Source organism: Pan troglodytes, chromosome 13 (genome assembly GCF_028858775.2).
Source record: "Pan troglodytes isolate AG18354 chromosome 13, NHGRI_mPanTro3-v2.0_pri, whole genome shotgun sequence".
NCBI lineage: Eukaryota > Metazoa > Chordata > Mammalia > Primates > Hominidae > Pan > Pan troglodytes.
In genome coordinates this window covers 82024106-82045960 of record NC_072411.2, presented here as the reverse complement: position 1 = coordinate 82045960, position 21855 = coordinate 82024106, and the positions used below count along the sequence as shown (strand labels likewise).

At 38.9% G+C, this 21855-nt stretch overlaps 1 protein-coding gene across 3 annotated transcripts in view; it reads left to right on the top strand.

Moving 5' to 3' along the window:
- The first annotated feature begins 5288 nt into the window (after positions 1–5288).
- Positions 5289–21855, top strand: part of CWC22 (CWC22 spliceosome associated protein homolog) — a 62176-nt gene continuing 45609 nt past the window's right edge. Inside the window, exons 1-2 of one of the 3 annotated variants that reach the window (XM_515952.6) lie at positions 5289–5598; positions 19204–19343. In XM_515952.6, the coding sequence (XP_515952.3) occupies positions 19317–19343 (27 nt within the window). In that variant the 5' untranslated portion in view covers positions 5289–5598; positions 19204–19316. The remainder of the gene's footprint in view (positions 5599–19203; positions 19344–21855) is intronic. The other 2 variants (XM_054679160.2, XM_016950120.4) reach the window with 2 other exon arrangements.

The window sequence follows — 21855 nt, the reverse complement described above, 5'->3', positions numbered from 1 at the left end:
ATCAACCCAGTGGACATTTACCCCATCTTCAGGTGTTTAATTGGGACTGACATATTTCACAGTTGGAGCAACTTCCATGTATTGTTCTTGGCCTATGGAGTAAGAGCTATCATAGTGAGCAAAGCTAAAAAGAAGTCTTTAAAACTGCCTCTCTTGCCCAAGAGACAACATCTAAAACAATATAATGTGCCTATAAAATGGTGCAGATTAATGATACCCATAAAATATACATAAAAAATAAAATATAAATAAAAAAATAAAAAAGATGCAGGGTTGATAGTTTCCATCATATCTCCATTTAATTCAACAGTCTGGCCTTTGCAGAAACTAGATGAACTATAATAGAAGAATGATTGTAGACTACCAAAAATTTAACAAAGTAGCAGCCCCGGTTGCGATTGACATGCCAAGCATAGTATCATTGATAAAGCAGGCTAATATGGCTCCAGGTATATGGTATGCAGCTATCGGTTTGGAGAATTCATTCTTTTCTATCCCAATCAAGCAAGATAATTTAAAATAGCTCATGTCCATATGAAATAAATAGTTCATGTCCATATGAAATATAATATCAATATACATTGAAACTTTTCCCCAGGACTATATTAAGTTTCCTACTCACACTTACAGTCCAAAGAGATAGGAATCATCTGGAAATCCTGTAGAATATTATATTGATTCATTATATCAATGACATCATGCTGATCAAACATGTTTAGCAAGAGGTTATTAGCATGCTCAAGGTTTGTGCTCCAGAGAGTGAGAAATGAACCCTTGGAAGAATCATGGAGGGACCTGGTTCTTTATTAAAGACATTAAGGGCCCATTGTTCAGAGGAGTGCTAGGATATCCCCTCCAAAATACAAGACAAATGGCAGCATCTTACCTCCAATATGAAAAAGGAAAAAGCACAATGCCTAGGAGGCTGCTTTGGGTTCTGTAAGCCACATACTCTACACCTAGAAATATTTTTCTCCTCCATAAACCAGGTGACATAAAAAGCTGCCAATTTTGCAGCCTGGCACAGGAAAGGGTTCTACAGCAGGATTGAGCTGTAGTGAAAATAGCCTCGACACTGGGCTATATGATCTGGCAGATCCTGTGATGTTAGAGGTGTCAGTGGTGGAAAAAGATGTAGTATGGAGTTTATAGAAATCTCAGTGGGAAAATCACAGTTCAGGTGCCTGGGGATCTAGATGAAGGCTGCAAGTCTTTCGAAAAATGGCCCTTCTAATGCTACTGGTAAAGAGGAAATGCTTACTGTGGGACACTAAGTGACACAAAACAAAATGTACCTTGACTCCAGCCTGGGCGATAGAGCGAGACTCCATCTCAAAAAAAAAAAAAAATTGGCTTGTTGGACATACCATGTTATAAGTTCTGGGAAGCTGAACTGTAATCCATCGTAAGATAAAAGAATTACATTTGGGATGAAGCATAAAGAAGATCACAATCAATCTATAGGATTAGACAGCATATACTCTTACATCACTGTTAGAGTTGCATCAATACTCCTTCAGCTCATATTGGTGACCATATGGAGCAGAGGTGTGGTCTTGATCAATAAGCTAAAGAAAGAAAAAAAATGGCTGAGCTTAGTTTATGAATGGGTTGCCCAAGTATGTGAATGAAAGCTGAAATTGGGCAGCAGCTTATATTACAATCTCATTAAAGAATAGCCTTGAAGACAGTGGAGATAAACAGTCTTCCTAGTGGGCAAAGCTTTGGATGATGCACCTTGTCATCCACTTTCTGTAGAAGGAGAAGTTGCCCGGGGTTAGAATATAAATATACTTAGAGGAAATGACAAACATCCTGGCTGGCTGGTCAGAGGCCTGAAAATAATGAGTTTAGAAGATCACAAATAAAGAGTCCTGAGGGTCTTAGAGGAATGTGGATATACACATTGGTGTGAGCAAAAAGTGTGAAGATATTTTTATCACACATCAATGTCCACAAGAAAGTATAATCTATGGAGTAAGCACTAAAAAAAAAAGTAGAAAAATTACTCAGTTAGTTGATGTCAACCTGTCTTTATTAGTGGCCACCTCAAGTGCTGGTAAAATTGACACATGAACAAAATGGCCAGGGTGGCAAAAATGGAATATATGCACAGGTCCATCAGCACAAAGCCCTCTTACCACAGCTGATCTACTTACTTACTGCCTCATCTGAATGCTTAACCTGTGAAACTGGTCCTTAATTTGACACCGTATCTTTAGGAGATCAAGTAGACACTTGGTGGTAAGTAGACTACATTGAGATCTTTCCATTCTAGCAGTTCAATTTTATGGGAATATTTATTTGGGGTATGCATTCACATTTTATACTCACCAAGACTCATCCAGCACCAGTATCTGTGGACTTCCACAATGGTTGATCCACAGGTATGGAATATAATACAACATAACATCCAAGCAGGACTTACTTTATAGCAAAGGTAGTACAAGCCTGTGACCATGGGTTCCACTGGATGTATCACATGCTGCATGCCCAGAAGCTGGTGGCCTAATAGAGCACTGGAATGACCTGCTGAAGATTCAGTTAAAGTATCAGCTAGAAGACAATATTCTGCAAGAATGAGGTACTGTCTCTCAAGATGCAGGGTCCCTAGTAAGAACAACACTTGGATCCAGGAAACAAGGGATGAAAACAGGAATGTAACCTAACTCACCATTTTTCCCAATGACCTGCTGTGGGACATAGTATTTCCCATTCCTGCAACTCTGAGCTCTGTGGAATTGGTGGTCCTAATCCCCAAAGGTGATACATTCTTGCTAGGGGACACAGTGTCCCACTGAACTAAGCTCAGCAGGTGCCTGGAAACACAGGACTTCTAGAGTTCAGGGGCTAGTAGGCAAGAAAGGAATCAATGCTTTGTCAGAGGTAGCTAAATCCAAACAGCAGGAGGAGATACGCTTGCTGTTACACAATGGGAGCAAGTAAGAATATATGTGGTACTTAGGCGATCCACTTTAGCATCTCTTGGTAATCCCTTACCTTATAGTGACCATCAATGAAAAAATGCAGCAGCACCTGCCTGAAAAGAAGATCACTACCAGGTGCTCAGACTCCCCAGGAATTAGGATTTTTACACCACCAGTTTACCACAGAGAGCAGTAGAGCAGTAGCTGACAGCAAGGGAAATTTAGAATGAATAGTGGAGAAGAGAGGCAATAGATTCAGTGTGGCCTCAGGACCCAAAGATGGGAAGTGTAGTTTGTCTCACTAACTTGCCACTTCTAAATTTTTTTTAGGAAGAAATGTGCACTAGAACCCTGGAAAAGTTGTTCCTGAAAGGTGTATGGAGACTGGGTGTATGGAGACTGTGACAGGCACAGAGAGATGCTGCTCAGATACCTCTTCAAGAAAGGACTTGCTTGTAGCCTAGCTGCAAGCAGTGTGGTTAGGTGACAGCCTTCAACTGTTGACATCTTCATGTCCACCTTGGGTTTTTAGTTGAGGCCACACTCTTCTTGGGGTGGCTCTAGCCAGTGACTGAGCAAAACTGGTACAAGGGCCTAGCCATTTCATCCCATTGTAGGCCTCTTCATCTTTATTCTGGAGTTACTATTTCCTCCATTTTCCTTTCACCTTTATTATTCATAACTCTTTCTCAGTGTCTGCTTCCTGAAGGACCCAACTGACAAATCCAATTCTTTTCCAGCTCCATCTAGTTCTCCTCTGCTCAACCCTAACTTTCCTATTTCTGTTGATAGTTGTAGAGGTAGTATATTCGTCAGGGTTCCCTAGAGGGACAGAACTAATAGGATATAGATAGATAGATAGATACACACACACGCACACACACACGTATATATATCCTATTACATATATATCCTATTTTTTATATATATCCTTATATATATATCCTAATATATATATCTATATATATGGATATATATATATAAAGGGGAGTTTATTAAGTATTAACTTACACAATCACAAGGTCCCACAATAGGCTGTCTGCAAGCTTGAGGAGCAAGGAGAGCCAGTCTGAGTCTCACAACTGAAGAATTTGGAGTCCAATGTTTGAGGGCAGGAAGCATCCAGCATGGGAGAAAGATATAGGCTGGGAGGCTAGGCCAGTCTTGCCTTTTCATATTTTTCTGCCTGCTTTATATTCGCTGGTAGCTGATTAGATTGTTCCCACCAGATTAAGGGTGAGTCTGTCTTCCCCAGTCCACTGACTCAACTGTTAATCTCCTTTGGCAACACCCTCACAGATACACCCAGGATCAATACTTTGCATCCTTCAATCCAATCAAGTTGACATTCAGAATTAACCATCACCGGTAGTATTGTGGGTTTTTTAATATATGAATACAAATGTTCATCTCCAGATCCATCTCCTGTGCCCTGTATTGGTGCACCAAAATGCACCATCAACAATGGCCAAATATCTTAAATATGAAATAAAATAGATAACACTATTGTATACTAGCAATTATCTTAAATGCATCTTGTGAATCAACTAATTCAATTCTTAAAACTACTGCCTGGATGGATACTATTGGTATTTCCATTTAACAGATCAGGAAACGGCCACAGAATGTGAAGTTACTTGCCCCAATCATCCATAAATAATAAAAGGACTCAAGATTCAAAATAAGTAGTCCAACTGCAGTGTTTTTATTCTTAATCATCACACTCTGCCTCCAGAAAGGAGTGGAAGCACAGCACCCTAAAACTGTAATATAGAAGTGTGTGGAGAAACCAGGCCTGGTTTATGAAAGATTTGATAACATAAAGATATTCTTGTTTTAGGAAGAGAGTTTCCAAAATAGCAAGTAGTTGAACTTTTAGGTTTTGTTACTAGTGAAAAGTGAAGTTTAAAGAAACAGTTTGTTTGATGCCCTAGTTCTGCACGCTGTACAAACTGCTACTTCCTACTCAGCCAGGCAATCTCGTTATTCTCAGGTCATACCAATTGGTACCTTAACCTAAAAGAGAGGCAACATAGTCTCTATAGAATTAGTTTTTCCTCATTATTTCACTCTATTTATGATTTAATATTCTCCCATTCTCATGGCCTGGATATCTTGGAATTTATTAGGCACTTAACTCTTGGTCAAACTCTTATAAAGTCTCAGGAAAATCTCTCTTAAGATTTTTCAAGGAAAGTGACAACTGACTGCTTTTTTAAAAAAAATTTCCCCAAAATGCAATGAAATAGTTTTAAAGTAAATTCGGCTAGACCCTGAACACTACTAGGCTGCGAGTGAGCAGCGTGGACGTTAACTCGCCGGCGCGCATCTGTATGAACTACAATTCCCATCGTACACCGCGCCATTTCACGCTAAACTACAATTATGCTTTCCTCATTTCCGTCAGCACAGGCGCTGGATTTCGGACTTTGTAGTTCATGCCAACTTCTCTTTTTTGTCGCCATTTTGGCAAGAAGACAGTGTGCCTGGATCGACTACTTTGACTCTGGTATTATGATATGGTATTTGAAATAAATTAAAGGGATAACGTGTCAAGCCAATTGAGCGTCAAGTTTTTAAGTATTTCACTATTCGCCTTCTTCCTACCGTCGGTGCTCGGGAAGAGGAAGTGACGTACGTCCGGTGTAATGGCGGCGCGGTGGAGCTCTAGGTAATTATCGAACTCCGTGGAGTCCCCGCAGGCAGAGACGCGGAGTGGGGGTGGCGGGTCGCCGGATCGGGTGGGAAGTAAAAGACCCCCAGGAGTGGGTGCGGGCTCACTGATACGGCGTGAGCGGCATTGGAGTGTGCGTGGGTCTTCTCGTTACGCTCGGGCCCGCAAGAGGGGTGTGAGAGCGGCTAGGTCCAAGCAGGTGGGGAGGGAATGGGCTGCCATGAACTAACTGCCTGAGCGGACCGGCTGACCTTCCTTGTGAAGTTCCTGGAGCTGTCTGAAATCCTGCACCAACGCTGGTGCTGTGTTGTTTCTTGTGCAGTGTGTTTTATACTTAAGAGCCTCTGGAGTCCATTGGGGCTTGCCAAAGCCCCTTTCCTAGTGCCCGGGTCCCAGGGCCAGGGGAGTGGGATTAATGAGATCTAGTTGATTAAAAGTTAGTTGAATTACTTGCACTCTTATTCCTCTTGCCGGCATTATATCCCTTTGACTATTTGTTTTAAATTGCATTAGCGGCTTCTTTTTCATTTATTTGCCCTGTAAGTACTGATAGTGTCTAGTGTTTAGTCTTGAAGACACTTCGCTTCTCATGTGCCCGCTTCATCTGTCATTCTTGATCCTTCCATAACTTGAACTATTTCCAGTGAGATAATAACTGCCAAACTTGGGTCTCCAGGCTCCACCTCTCTAACGAGCTCTGGGTCCTACAACACAGCATTATATAACGGAAATATAATAGTTAATTTCACTGAGTTTAACTGCAAAAACCACGGTACCTATTTCCATTTAATCCTAACAATTCTTCTGAGGTAAGTGGAGAAGGCAGGATTTGGAGAAAGGCTATTCTAGATTCAAGAATTAGGTAAGAGTTTCCTTTGCATTTTTAGATGTGCAGAGACTCGAAATAGCAGATAAGCAAGCAAACTTGGTTCTCAGCAGATCAGTTAACCTACCTCTTATCTGTATTTAGACTTACCTTGTTTTAGGATTGCTTGTGAATTCAGGAGTTAACATAAATTATCATCCTACTATGGAAGGGCAGATTTAAAATTGACATTAAAAGTGTGGTTTTGACCAGGAGAGGAGAAGCATTGTTACAGGCGTTATCAGTAGGTGGAGGAAAGCCACTTGTGTTGGTCCTGGGTGATGGACTAGTAGACCAAAGATTTCAGTTTTATCCAGCTATTATTAGGTCTATCACTTGGAGCAAGTTACCTAAAGTCTCTGGTGTCAGCTTCATCATCTGGAAACATGTAGGTAGTAGTACAATACCTGCCTCACTGTATTGTCTTTTTTTGAGTATAAAGAAAAATAATGGAGATGAGGCACTGAGCACAGTGTTAGCGTTGTATTATTGTAAATTACTACTGTGATACAGTTGATGAGTTCTCTCTGTTCCTCAGTTCTTGTTCTCTGGTTCTGAATGTTGCCTTTCCACCTGTAAGTGTCCTTCCAGTTGTTTTTTGTTTTTTGTTTTGTTTTGTTTGATACCGAGTCTTACTCTGTCGCCCAGGCTGGAGTGCTGTGGCGCTATCTCGGCTCACTGCAAGCTCCGCCTCCCTAGTTCATGCCATTCTCCTGCCTCAGCCTCCCGAGTAGCTGGGACTAAGGTGCCCGCCACCACGCCTGGCTAATTTTTTGTATTTTTGGTAGAGACGGGGTTTCACCGTGTTAGCCAGGATGGTGTCTGTCTCCTGACCTTGTGATCCACCCGCCTTGGCCTCCCAAAGTGCTGGGATTACAGGCGTGAGCCACCGCGCCCGGCTAGTGTCCTAGTTTTAAGTGTCCATGCCACTTTAATGGAGTCTTTCCCAACTCAGTTGACTGGGGCTCTTAGACTGTCTTGGTTATAAGTTAAAGGCCAAGAACTTTGATCTAATACACTGGTGTATTGGTTCCAAAAATGTCTTCTGAATCAGCAGCATCATCTCCTTGAAGCTTGTTAGCAATGTAAATTACTGGGCTTCACCCAGTTCTGTTGAATCGGAAACGTGGAAATGGAGGCCCAACAGTCTGTCTGTCTGTCTTTTTTTTTTTTTTTTTCGAAAGCATTGGAGTAGTTCTCATGCCAATTAGTTTGAGAACTTCTGCTCTGGCTCATCCTTTAGGGGCATGCTGTGGTTCATCCTCCCCCTGTCCTCAGAATCATGTTTGCTGCCCTCTTTGCTCCAAAGTACTTGATGCATGGCCAGCCAGTATTTATTATTATTCCACCACATCCTTCCCTGCTTTGGATAGGGTACCTCCAATCACTTTTTGGAGTTCTGACACTTCCTAGACTACCTAATTGTTTTTCTAAGCCAGCTTTCTTAGCTCTGTTAGCTTTCCCAGCTGCTGAATTTTTAGAAGTTAACTCTCCTGGGGGGAGGGGGGGGCGAGGGGCGGGGGCGGCGATGGCTCATGCCTGCATTCCCAGCACTTTGGGAGGCCAAGGCGGGCGGATCACTTGAGATAGACCAGCCTGGCCAACATGGTGAAACCCCGTCTCTACTAAAAATACAAAAAAAAATCAGCAGGGTGTGGTGCTGTGCGCCTGTAGCCCCAGCTACTCGGGTGGCTGAGGCACGACAATCACTTAAACCTGGGAGGCGGAGGTTGCAGTGAGCCGAGATCTCTCCACTGCACCCCAGCTTGGGCGATAAAGTGAGCCTCTGTCTCAAGAAAAAAAAAAAGAAGAAGAAAAAAAGAAGTTAACTCTCCTTCCCAATGATTGCACATTGTTGAGTGACCTACAGTGGCTTGTACCTGAGACCACCCAAAAGACAACACAGTGACGCATTTTGTATTTCAGATGCCCATGCCTTAACTTGAATAATATTTTCAATTTATTGTCCACTTGTATTTAAATGGAATTTTGTACTACTCATCATATCCCTAACTTGGTCATGGTTTGTTCATGGTGCCTGGAGCTAGTCCAAGAAAGAAGTGGCTATTGGTAATACATTCATGCATCCCGCTTATAACTTTGAAGCCTCCCTTGTCGAATTTCCCTACTTTTCTGTTTATCTGAGCATGGGAGGGTGGTGGAACAATAAAGCCAGAGAGCATACTAGTTTCAGCAAACTCCCAGACTTACACTTTTTCTCAGTATATACATTTCCCAAGTGGACATTGGAAGAGACATTTGAATGCCTACAACAAAGCACAAACTTTAAGCATGGATTATAGCTAGCCTTTATATAATAAAGTTAATAAGTCTTTCCTAGTGAACAGATACCAAAAACGGGGTATGGGCTGCCTTGGCCTTGGGACATATTAACTCCTGTGGAATGGGTTAGCTAGTGGGGAGGAGGAACTCGGTGACTCATGTTTAACCTGTCTTTCAGCCTAACTTATAAATGGGTGGAGCTAGACAGAGTTCAGCACTTCCACCTGAAAAGTTACCCTGTGAGTCCTTCCTGAAATAGTTTGTCAGGATAGCTTTATTTTAGACCTGGCTACAGGAGCCTCTGTAGTAGAATGCAGTGCTTACATGTCTAGGGGCTAAATTTCTCTGTGGAGGCCAACACCTCCAAGTTTTCTTTAAACCAGAATGTGGTTTACTACGTGGCTCTCTAATTAAATAACCAGGTGACTTTCAAAGCTGTGCCTTGAAAATTGGCAGAATGTGTTCACCCATATACTTAATTAGGCAAGCTGAGGAACAGATTTGGGACAGGAGAGAGTGGTTTGAATGTGTGATGAAGGCATATGGCATATTCAGTAATTAGGGTTGATTTTGTAAGTTAAAAGAACTGCACCTTCAGGGACAGATTTCCTTTTGCAGTGCCTGCAAAGGAACTAGTATTTTTTTCATCTCACTCAATGAGGAAGTGTTTTCAAGCTGTTCCACAGGTTAACATGGAGTGAAGACTAATAGGGGGTGACATCTGATAGTGTTGTCTTGATGTACTAAGACTTGGAAATCTTAGTATTTCCAAGAAGTAGGAGTTAATAGGTGAGACAACGCTGCTGTTGTATTCCTTGATGAACAAGTTGACAAAATGGCATTATAGGAAGTTCTATGTAGGCAGAAATTGGAGTAATCAGCAGAAATCTACACTCCCCATTTTTTATTTAATTTTAGACTTGGAACTTATTAAGTAGCAGACACTGTCCTAGGTTCTGGATATGTAGCAGTGACCAAGAACCTTGAGGATCCAGTGTACTCATACAGAGCCTTTCATAGTTTAGCTTAATGAGTCTCTCATGTTCCATCTTATTCATGTTCAGTTTTTCATGTACACCTTGGAATCCCCAAATTCTCTGTCTCTGAGTCTTTACACATGCTTATCGTATTTCCTGAATGACCTTTTCCCCTTTCTGTATGGATAATTCCTACTTGTTCTTTAAGACTCAGCTTCAAGACCTACTTCTTTCTATATGTCCCAAACCCTCTTTTCCAGTAACACTTGTTTATGACATTGTTGTAGCACTTAGACATTTCTTCTTTACCCAAGGACAGAGTCCTCAATGCCTTGTCTGTTGTGTAATGTATATATCTCCCCACCATACATAGGCACTGCCTTTAGTAAAGACCATGACTGTACTTTCTTTCTCTTAGCTTCATACTTCCTCATTTTCTCTGTAAGCACTTTTCTTTTTTCTTCTTCTTTTACTATTGTTTTGAGATGGGATCTCACTATGTTGCCCAGGCTGGGACTCTAGGCACATGCCACTGCACCCAGCTTTTCTCAGCCACTGAATATAAATATCAATTATGGCCCTAGCCTAAATGGAACCTTCCCCCAGCCTCCTATATACAGTGACAGAATGAGGGGGAAACATGGGCAGATTTGGTAGAATCAGTAGGATTTGGTGACTTACAGGGAGTAAGGAAAAGGAAATTGCCACCTGGGAAGCTTTGTAAGTCATATCTTAGAAGAAGAGCTGGTTTGAGATGGGGAGAAGGAAATAATTAGTTCCACTGTGGATTTCTTTAGTTCAGATGGCCTTTGGCACATCCACTTAGAGGTTTCCTGTAGCAAATTGGACATCATGATTTGGAACTCTAGAGAAGATTGGCTGGAGTAAAAAGTTGTTTTCACATGTTAATTAAAGCTATGGGGATGGAGATGATCTTCCACAGAGAATATGGAGAAAGAAAAGATAAGGACTATTCATTCATCCATTTAACAGATATGTATTGAGAGCCTCTAGTGTTGGGAATGTAGCAATGAACAAAACATAAATTCATGAGCAAATACTGAACTCTCAGGCATAGTAAATATTAAAGGGATGGACAAATGAAGGTGGTGTCCCTGTAAGTTGACAAGTGAGAACTTCAAGAAGGGGATTAGGTGCCAAATGCTAGAGCAATGTCCCATAAAAGAAGGAAGCTGCCCCTGGATTTAGCAACAAGAAAAAAAGTTACTGTGTAACATTGGTAAGTGCTGTGGAGTAGTGGGAAGGGAAAGCTGAATTACAGTGGGTAGGAGAGGTTAAGAATTAGAGACATCAGGCTGGACATGGTGGCTCACTCCTGGAATCCCAGCACTTTGGGAGGCCCAGGTGGGCAGATCACTTGAGGTCAGGAGTTTGAGACCAGCCTGGCCAACATGGCGAAACCCCATCTCTACTAAAAATACACAAAATTAGCTGGGCATGGTGGTGCGCACCTGTAATCCCAGCTATTCAGGAGGAGGCTGAGGCATGAGAATCACTTGAACCTGGGTGGTGGAGGCTGTGATGAGCTGAGATCATGCCACTGCGCTCCAGCCTGGGTGACAGTCAGACTCTGTCTCAAGAAAAAAAAAAAATTAGAGGCATCAAGTGTGAACTTACATATCACAAAATAGCTGTGTAGGGATGAGACAGTAAAACTAGAGAGGGGACAGGATAAAGGGAATTTGCCCCATAAATGTCATAATTTATCTTTAAATGAATCATTAAAAAGTTCAACATGTAGAATTTTTCTTTAAAACCAACTTAAATAGAAATCAATACTGTACTGTAAATCAAGAGACAGCTTATTGAAATGTTGAAACTAACAAAAATAGACAAATTTCTATTCTCATAGATCCTGCATTCTGTTGAAAAGAAGCACATTGGGGAATCTTCCTATGCGTAAAAAAATTAATAGTATTTCCAAATGATTGGATCACTTAACTCTTTATTTGGTTACTTAAACAGCCTAAAATAGACTAGCTTCATGATACAGGAAATGAATGGGGTAATACTACCTCCCAATTTATAACGTGAGGTTTTCAGTATAGATAATGGTGTCACTGGGTTCATTAAAATGTCTCTTTTTTTTTTTTTTCACTCATCTGTGTCTTACTGTCTTAAAGTGTCTGAAAATTTGGGCTGTTTACTCTCCACACAGAGTTGCAGACCAGTCAAATGCTTTTATATTACTTACTTCTTACAGAAAATGATGTCCAGAACTATCTGCACAACTTCTAGCCCTGTACTTGAACCTGGCAATCTAGTCATTCAAATGGTTATGAGTCAGCACACCTGGCATATGCAATGACTATGAAGCAAAAGGGAGGACAGCTCTGCAACTCTTTATTTGTAATTCTTGGAGCCAGAAGTGTTTTGATTTCAGTATCTTGTAGATTTTAGAAAACTGCAGTGCCTATACTACATATTAAGTAATCCCCCCTTTTGGGGTCTGGAGTAACATCCTCTAGTCAAAACACATTAATATTTCTGCACTGTATCAAGTCACATTAAGTATCAAGTCAGTATATGCTAAGTTTTGCTCTCAAGTGAGTTGCCACATGCTTAAGAATAATCTTTGTATTTTCAGAGCTTTACAGATTTTAGAACTGCAGATAAAGGATTTTCAACCTGTACCTGGTGACTTTTCTAGAAAGAGACAGGAGTATTTTGACCCTTTTGTTTTCTTGAAATTGTGATTCTATGCTGACATCAAATTATAATTTTTTGGCCTTATGAGGTATATCATGAGGCAATTTTTTCACTAATACGTAAATTAAGACAGGAAAAAATAGCAAGAAATGGTTTTTCTAAACAAGTAAGTTTTCCTTCAGTACAGATATGGAAAGTACATAGCAATCTTGTTTTATATTGTTCAAGAGCAAAGCCAATCTGTTACTCCTATTTGTTCCCTGAAAAGGAAAATCCGTTCCTTGGGGGCTTGGCTGTTGAGGTATTTTCTGAGAATTCCATTATGTCCCCTCCCATTATATTTTGGCATTTAGAATAATTTTAAGACAGTTTTTATTTTGTATTGTATAATATTACCACTTTCCCCATTGGGCAACTAAGGTTTTTGTTTGGTTTTTGTTTTTGTTTTAAATATGAACTCTGTTAAAATGTTTGAAATTCACCAAACCTGTTTTTACTATTTAGAAGCCAGAGGAGCCAACTAAAGGTAACTCACTGTTGATTCCCCTTTCCTTTAGCAATTTTACGACAATATGTTTCAGCAAGTTCCTCTAACTTGGACTGAGAACACCGAAGTGACAATGGTAGAAGTGTTTTGCTACGGAAATCATCTGGAAAGCAGTGCATTTCAGCCATTAGTTGAATATTTTCTCATTTTCTTAATTTTTGAGATGATTGCAGAATTCACAGTTTTCTGGTTAACAGTCTGACGTACTTATATATGTTATTAAATATTTTGCTTTCTAATGCTTGATGAAACTGAGAGAAAAACTATCTTTTTTTTAATAGTGCTCTCGTGAATACTATATCTCCTATTGGAAAATATCCTTTCTTTGGGAGAGCAGGTGTGGTTTTGTTGAGTTGCTTTCTTGTGAGAAGGGGAAAGAAATTTAATAATTCACCATAAAATTCACATAGTGATGCTTAGAAGAGCAGAGAGTGCTATAAACTCTAGATAAATTGCTCTCATTTCAGGAATTTCCAATTAGTGTAAGTATTACCATGCATATGTTGAACTCAGAATTTCCGAACAGGCATATTCTGCATAAATCTGGACAATGACAATACTTTATTCATTTTTTGTTAGAACTATGATAGCAGTCTACTTTACCATATTGTCATTTTCACACTTACGTTGTGAGACATGGAAATGTAACAGATTGTACTTTATTGCCAGAAATTATTTGCTGATGAAAGTTGAAAGGGGAAAGATGATATCGATCAGAAGAAAACTCATTAAATTGAAATATGTAAATTGAAATATGTAAATTTAAATAGAAATAAAATGCACAGAAATTGCTTGTTCTGAAATGTGTAAGTAGGTTGGGAAGAGGAACCGGGTGTAAGACTCCAGGAGAGTAGCAAAGGAAAACGCTAAATCTTGTGCAATGGGGTCAAGTGATTTTTTATTTTTATTTTTTGCTCATAGTATACCTAGTCACAGTGAATTCTAGGTATGCTAAATTAAATAAAAAGGAATCCTTAAAAGTACTATGAATGTTTGAAAAGAAGTAGTGCTTCGTTATATTAAATCACAGTCTTTGCTATCTGGAACTTTGAACGAATGGATCAGTTTAGGCTAGGATAATTTTCTGGATAGTAGAGTCTGTACTTGTTTACATTTTATAATTTACCATTTTGGCTTCAATTCGTTAGTGTTGGCGTTTTCATTGGGACAAAATATATGGCTTTGGCATCAGATAAACCTGGCTTTGAAGTTTAGCTTCTGCCATTTACTAGGTGTAATTTACGTGGACAAATTGCTTGAATTCTCTGTACTTCAGTTGTTTCACTGAAAAACATGGCTTAAAAAAAAATCACCAGAACAGGGTAATTATGAGGATTGAGGAAGATTGTATAAGTGATTATAAATTGTGGCCATAATTTCTCAGGTTTAAAAAACACTTCTTACCTATGAATTATTAAGAATTAATACATTTGGATGTTCTGTTTCCCTTTCCAATTGATTTACAACTAAGTTCTTCACTATAAAGTAGGTAGGCTGTGGGGTCTCTATATTCTGCCTAAGTGGCTCATGGTTTGAGAACAAATTGAGAACCAAAGTTTCTTATGTAGAATTGAAAAGCTGAGGAGACTTGGGGAAAAGTTGGATTTTGGAGTTACCTTGGGAATACTTTCATAAAACAAGTATGCATGGGTTTCCCCTACACTTTCTGCCCATTTTCTGATTTTGTAAGTCAGAGGTGGGCCCCAATATATGTACAAGTAATTCTCCTGTCATGCATTTTTTCTTGATTCAAGTTGTTTTTAATATAGTGACATCAAACTAGTTTTACACTGTTAAGTAGTGATTTAAAACTGACCTGTAGGAAAAAAGCCCAACCTGTCACCTTGCTTGAGTGGCTTAGTGTTTTGTTTATCATTATAGATTTGTTTCTTATACCTAGAATGTAAGCTTCACATGAACAGATTTTGTTACGGTAGTTCATTGCTGCCTATCCAATGCCTAGAAAGATGCTGGGCAAATAACAGAAGTGCTGTATTATTTGTTGGGGAACAAATGTACGTATAAATAACACTGGGTTTAAAGGTAATAAAGGATATGTTAGAAATGTTAAATGGTTGCGCTAGTAGAGGTAGGGAAAAAAATACCAATATCTTTGAGCAAAAGTAAGTCGAGTAAAGTTTTGAGTTTTATGGCTCTCTATACCTTTATAGCCATTAAAACAGGAGCTTTGGAAAGAGTCATGCAATTTGGTTTCAACAGAGTCATCTTGTTGAGGCAAATGGTCCTAAAATCCAGCTGAGATAAGGGTTATCCCTACAGGGCTCTCATCCTCAGGTGAGGGAGGGGGTAGCCTCTGTTGTAAATATTTTTTAAAATTCTATTTTAATTTGTAGCCTTTTAAGCTCCATTTTGTACTTTTTTTTTTTTAGTCATTACTCTAAGGAACAGTATATATGTATATATCCTTAACTTTTCATGTGCTACTTAGAGTCGATATTGTATCACCTCACGAAAGATGTAGAAAACCTTGCATAGTGTAGATCCATTTTGGTCGCTAGTTCTATATACTATACATATATATACTCTGGCTATATATATTATAACCCCTCAAGACATAATTTTTGCTGTAAAGAGTCATATGTATTTTAGATAAATTAAAATAAAACAGTATTTTGTATTTCCTGAGAAAGTTATCATTTACAGTATTCTTCATTTCTTTCTGAAAAACAGTTTCCATCTAGCATCATTTCCCTTTAGCTTGAAGAACTTATTTTAGCATTTTTTGTAGTGCAGGTCTGCTGGTGATAAATTCTCTTAGTTTCTTTCTCTTAGTTGTTGTTTTTTGTTTAATCAGTAAACGTCTTCATTTTATCTTCCTTTAAAGATTGTTTTTGCTGGAATTCTTCGTTAACTTTTTTTTTTTATCTTTTAACACTTTTAAAAATTGTTTCACTATTTTCAAGTCTCTCTAGTTTCTTTTTCAAAAATTTTGATATAAAATATATAGAGATGTAATTTACCATCTTTACCGTGTTTAAGTGTACAGTTCAGTGGTAATAAATACATTTATACTCCTTTTTCCTTCATCCTCCACACCCCACTCCCCTTTCTGGCCTCTGATAACCGCCAGTCTGCTTTATCTTCATGAGATCCACTTTTTTAGCTTCTGCATGTAAGTGAGAACATGGTCTATTTAGTTTCTGATGAGAAGTCAACAGTAATTTGAATTGTTATTTCCTTGTATATAATGTTGTTTTTTTCTTTTCTGCTCTCAGGATTTTTCTCTTTATCTTTGGCTTTAACTATTAACCATTCTACTGTTAAGCGTATTCAGTGAATTTTTTATTTCATATATTTTTCAGTTTTAGAATTTCTGTTTGGTTCTATTTTATCGTTTCCCTTGGCTGAAATTTCCCAGGCATATTTTTCTTTGCATCGTTCCATATGTTTTAAAAACCATGCTTTAAAAACCTTATATACTAATTCCAGGATCTGGATCATCTCAGCATTGATCTGTTTTGATTGTCTTTTCCCTTAAGATTGGGCCACATTTTTTAAATGTTATTTTTAATTGTCTCCTGGATATTATTTTTATGTTATAGAGATTTTGGTTTCCTTACATTCCTCTAAGGAGTGGTGACTTTTTAGGCTGTTAACTTGGTTGGACTTAAATTGCAAACTCTAGTCTCTTGAGCAGCAGTTCAAATCTTAGTTCAGTTCTTGGCAGGAATCTGTCTTGTACATGTGTTGGTTCAGAGGTAGTCAGAGATGTGGGAACAATTTATACCCAGCATATGGGGTTCCCCTCCACTGACTCTCTCCCCTCCTGGATTCCCCCTCAGTTTCCAGCAGCTGTGGTTGCCTCAGACTCTGTCCTCTTGTTCTTCAAGTGAGAATGGCTGCAGCTTTTCATCAGTTTTAGCCACCCTTGCGTGGTACAGACTGCAGCTTGCCCTCAGACTAAAGCTATATTAAATGGGATAACTCACTCATGTTGCTCCTTTCTCAAGGCATCTACTCTCCTCTAGACTCAGCCTGCTTTTGTTCATTCTCCAGTGCCTTCAGGTGGTTGTTGTATATTTTGTCAAGAGTTTATGGTTGTTACCTGTGAAAGGATTAGGTTCAGTAGGAACTTCCTAGCCATTTCAGAAGTGGAAGTTCAGTTACCATTTTAAAAAATTTGTTCAGAAGTGCTACATAAACTACCCAGTGGCCCTGGGAATCAAAACACCCTTATTATTTAAGTTCTTAGAGGAAAACAGTGTAATTCTCTCTAGTCTGGAACCTTTCTTTCGCCTTTGAAACATGTTTTTTATTTGACTTTTGATAACATAGGCTTATTAAGATGGTAACTCTTGCATGATATCAGAATAGACTGTTTAAGGTAGAGGGGCATGCCTCTCCTCTCTGCTACCATCACAGAGTCTGATTTTATGAAGTGTTTTACGTAACTTATTCTGGATTTTCTCAATTATTTATCTAAGGTATAGCATCCAGTAGGAAAAGTTACTCTGAAACTAAGTTCAAACAATGATGTCATAGTTGTGGGCATAATAAGGTCCTAGATAGACTAGTCTGTGGGCATCAGGATTTAGGACCCAGAGTAATCTTTGTTTGTTTGTTTGTTTGTTTGAGACGAAGTCTCACTCTGTTGCCCAGGCTGGAGGGCAGTGGCACGATCTCAGCTCACTGCAAGCTCCGCCTCCCAGGTTCACGCCATTCTCCTGCCTCAGCCTCCGGAGTAGCTGGGACTACAGGCGCCCGCCACCACGCCTGGCTAATTTTTTGTAATTTTTCAGTAGAGACGGGGTTTCACTGTGTTTGCCAGGATGGTGTCAATCTCCTGACCTTGTGATCCACCCACCTCGGCCTCCCAAAGTGCTGATAAACTTTAAAAAGATACATAAAGAAAAGATTTGGGGACAACTTGCCAGCTGAAAACAAGGCTGAGCTTTCTAAACAACTGCAATAATAACTAATTGAAGAAAGAGCCTGTTAATAAGCGTATTATGTAAAGTTACACACATTTGTCTCTTTAACTGTAAGCCTCGTACATAAGCAGTGATGTGCTTTAGATTGTAGTTATATTTTATAGATTGATAAGTTTGCCTTTACTAACCTTGACACCATGCCAATCATTGTAATAGAAACATTTCTTGACCTAGTAATTCGTATACATCCCCATCTGCATTAAATGACAGCAGCTCTGTATCACTTTATAATGTCAAGACTATTTGTATGTGTGTGCCAGTGAAAGGAATACTTAACAGGGTGTCCTTATGGTAGGTTTCTAGTTGTAAGTCTAGCTGGCATTATAATTTAATTATTATAATTATAATTGAAATAGGATATCTGGCTTTCAGTGTTCTCTTTTAAAAGAAGGAATTGGACCAGATAATCTGTTATACCCTTTCTGACACTCAAATTAATTTTTTTTCCAGTTGTATTCAGTTATTTTGCTACTAAGCACGTTGCTTTCTCTGCATTCTCTGTATCTTTTAATCCTTTTATTTATTTTCTATTTTATTTTTGGGATTTCAGTGCCTTATACTATAAACCATTTAGATATGTACTTCCAATAAAATATTTGAATGCAAGTTCTTTGTGAACATAAGTATCAATTTAGCATCTTGCAGAAATTGCTAAAACTTACTTAGAGTATTAAAACACATCTGAAGATTTTAGATTTAATGCTGATGACTAGGTTTATTCTGAGCTAAATACTTAAGTTCTCATATGTGCATATATCTGAAGCTTTGTGCCATTAATAGATCACATTGAGACATAATTATTGTAGTTTAGCACCTTAAATTTCTATGTGGATTAAATTTATTTCTTAATGATCATTATTGCAAGGATATTGGGTATTTCATTCTTAGTCTGTATAGAAACATTGGATTTTTATACTCAGTTTATATAGAGTTTCTCTTCTATCGTTTCCTCAGTTTTTTTTTAATAATATCACACTACTATTTTATGATGTAGGTATATATCTCCCTCACTATGAGAACATTTTTAATAAAGTTATAGGACATCCCTTTTTAAATTAACTTTTGTTCCCCTTGGTCCTTAGAATAAAACCTTCTATTTGCTCTCTTGTTCATGGATTTTTTTTCTACTTGTGTGTGTTAGGTATACATTATTATGTGTAACTACTTAAGGATTTTTACAATTTTTATTGTATTTGTTTATGGATTAAGAAAAATAAGGCGGTCAAATGTCCATTGTATAGAAAAAATATATCATCATTTTTCACACTTTATTAGTGTTAATAAAGCTTTCTTTGGTATATTTTATAGGTGATGTTTGCAGACAGAAAAAGTAAACTGTCAAGGAATTCAGAGCATTGGGTACTTGTTATTTGGACCAGTTTGAAGAATCTTTGATTTATTGGACCAACTGGCAACAGAAAATGAAAAGTAGTGTGGCACAGATAAAAGTAAGTGTTTGAAACTTAAAATAGAGGATGTAAACTTATAGTCAATTACCTATTCTTTAAATATAAATGCATTTATGTAATTAAGACATCAGAGCCAGACAGTAGAATGGTATTTAGGTTGGTGCAAAAGTAATTGCAGTTTTTGCAATTTTTAAAAACCACAATTACTGTTTGCACCAACCTAATACATCCATCTAACTTAAACAATTTTAAATGTAGATACTTAGCTATATGGAAGTATTAGTGTGCAAGAGGGCAGTTGAGAACATACAGAAGTGTGTGTACGTGTGTGTGCGCGTGTGTGTGTGTGTGTGTGTATACACATGGATGCATGCGTCAGGGGCCTGCATATATCATGTGAATGATCACATGTAAAAGCAAAACAAGTAACAAACAGTGCAGGGAAATTTCTGCATGTCTGTTTACAACGTGAGCCTCTTGGATATTTCTTATGAATAGATGGATGGTCTCTTTATTCTGTGCTGTACTTTAGACAGTGTGCGTTCATTTATTTAACAAATGCATATTGAGTTCTAGTGATGGTTGTAAGAACTTTGAACAAAATAGTTTTATATGTGTTATATTGATTGCTAGATGTTATAGTGGTTGTTCTAAGAACTTTGAACAAAATAGTGAATAAAACAAATCCTTGTTTTCATGGAGTTTACATTATAGTTGTTGTGGGGAGGAGATAAAATAAATTATAAACTTGATAAGTTATGTAGTATGTTAGAATGTTAAGTAATAGATTTGTCCTATGGAGAAAAGAAGTAGAATAGGGTAGGGGGATTCAACATTGAGGGGTTGCAGTTTTTAATAGAGGGATGAGTAGGGCCCATTGAAAAGATAGCCATTTGAGCAGAGACTTGAAAATGTGAGAGTTAACTATGCCGATATCTGGGGAAAGAGTGTGCCTGGCAAAAGGAACAGCAAAGGCAAAGAATCTAGAGTGGAGCAGGTATCAGAAGGGGAGAATTGTAGGAGGTGAGATCAGGGCAGGAATAGAGACCAGTAATTCCATCTGCTTTCAAAACTGTTCTGCCTGTGAGTGGACTTGGCAGGAGAGCAAACTACTCAACTTCCTTTTCTCTTCAACTGCATGGATTTAAAACCAGGACATCACTTTTTGGGCCTTGGAGTCAGTAAAGGGGGAACTGTATTTTTATTTGATTATAAATGTAGGCACTCCTCCCTTCCTATCCTCTTACAGCTGTACACACCTAAAGTTCCTTCTTTAAAGAGAAGCAGTAGATTGCAAGCTCCTTGACGGCAGGCCCTGTAGTGGGTGCTTATTAAGCTGAACTGATAGACTTGTAGAGTAAGGCAGCCTCTGCTGCAATCTTTTCCAACCTCTGTCAAGTGTGAGAAGACACTCACCCACCTCCCTTTTAAGTAGACATCCAGCCTTTGCTTGCATATCTCTTTTGGCAAGGGGCTCACAGTTTCCTAAGGTAGTTCCATCTGTCAGTAACCCTTGTATATTGTTCTCAAATCGGCCTTTTTGGGACTTGTACTTATTGTACTCATAGGTCCATTGTTACTTAAACAGTTAATTTATTGAGGACCTAGTAGGTGGCAGATTCTGGGTTAGGAGCTGGGGACGTAAAGGAGACCTTGTACAGAACTGGCTCTTGACAGAGCCATGTTAGACAAGAGCGCTCAGATCTTTAGACTAATGCCTTTTACTCAAAGGGAGAAATGTTTAGCCTTTCTCAGACTCCTCTTTTGGTTCCTCTTAGTCTCTGCTTCTCCACACTTCCCTCTTGTGGCCCAGATGGGTCTCCTGTAGCATTTTCTCCCCCAGCCTGCCCGTGGGTGGCTTCATTTAGCATGCCCTTCACACTTAGTGGCTTGGCTCTACCAGCCAGCTCTCTTTGGTCTGCTTCCATTTATCTCCTTTCTGTTAGCCACAATGGGTCCACTAGCTGGGTTGATGCTGATTCTTTCTTTAGGTGAAACTCAGCTCTTCCCTTGATGTTCTGAGGACTCACCTATTAGGTTCATAAGGCTTCAACTGAGAATCCCCTGTTTTTCCCTTGAACCTCACTGTAGCTTCCTTAACAAGCTCCTACCTCTTCCAGCACCTCCTCCCTCTTTCTTTTAAAGTCTAGTGGATCATGAAAGCCACTGGACTCAGGCTTCTTGTTCCCCTTGTCTCCTCATCCTGCTCTCCCTACATTGTTGGAGACTATGAGTTACTACATGATGTCACCATATTTGTTTTGCTTCATGAACAATTTCGAAAAATTTGAAAGGTAATTCTGACTGTATAGTATTTTCAACTACTGCACTGGCTTACAATCTAAACTCTGTGATAAAAGAAATAGGGAAATTCAGGTTCTTAATATTTGATTCATACCTGAAAGTGATTCTTAACTTGGTGAAATCCTATTCATCTACCAAAGCCAAATTCAAGTCCCCATTTTCCCACTTTCATCCCTTAGCACTCTATGCCACAGTGATTGTTTCCTACTCAAGATCTCCTGTTAGCACTTACTGTGTGTGCCAGTCA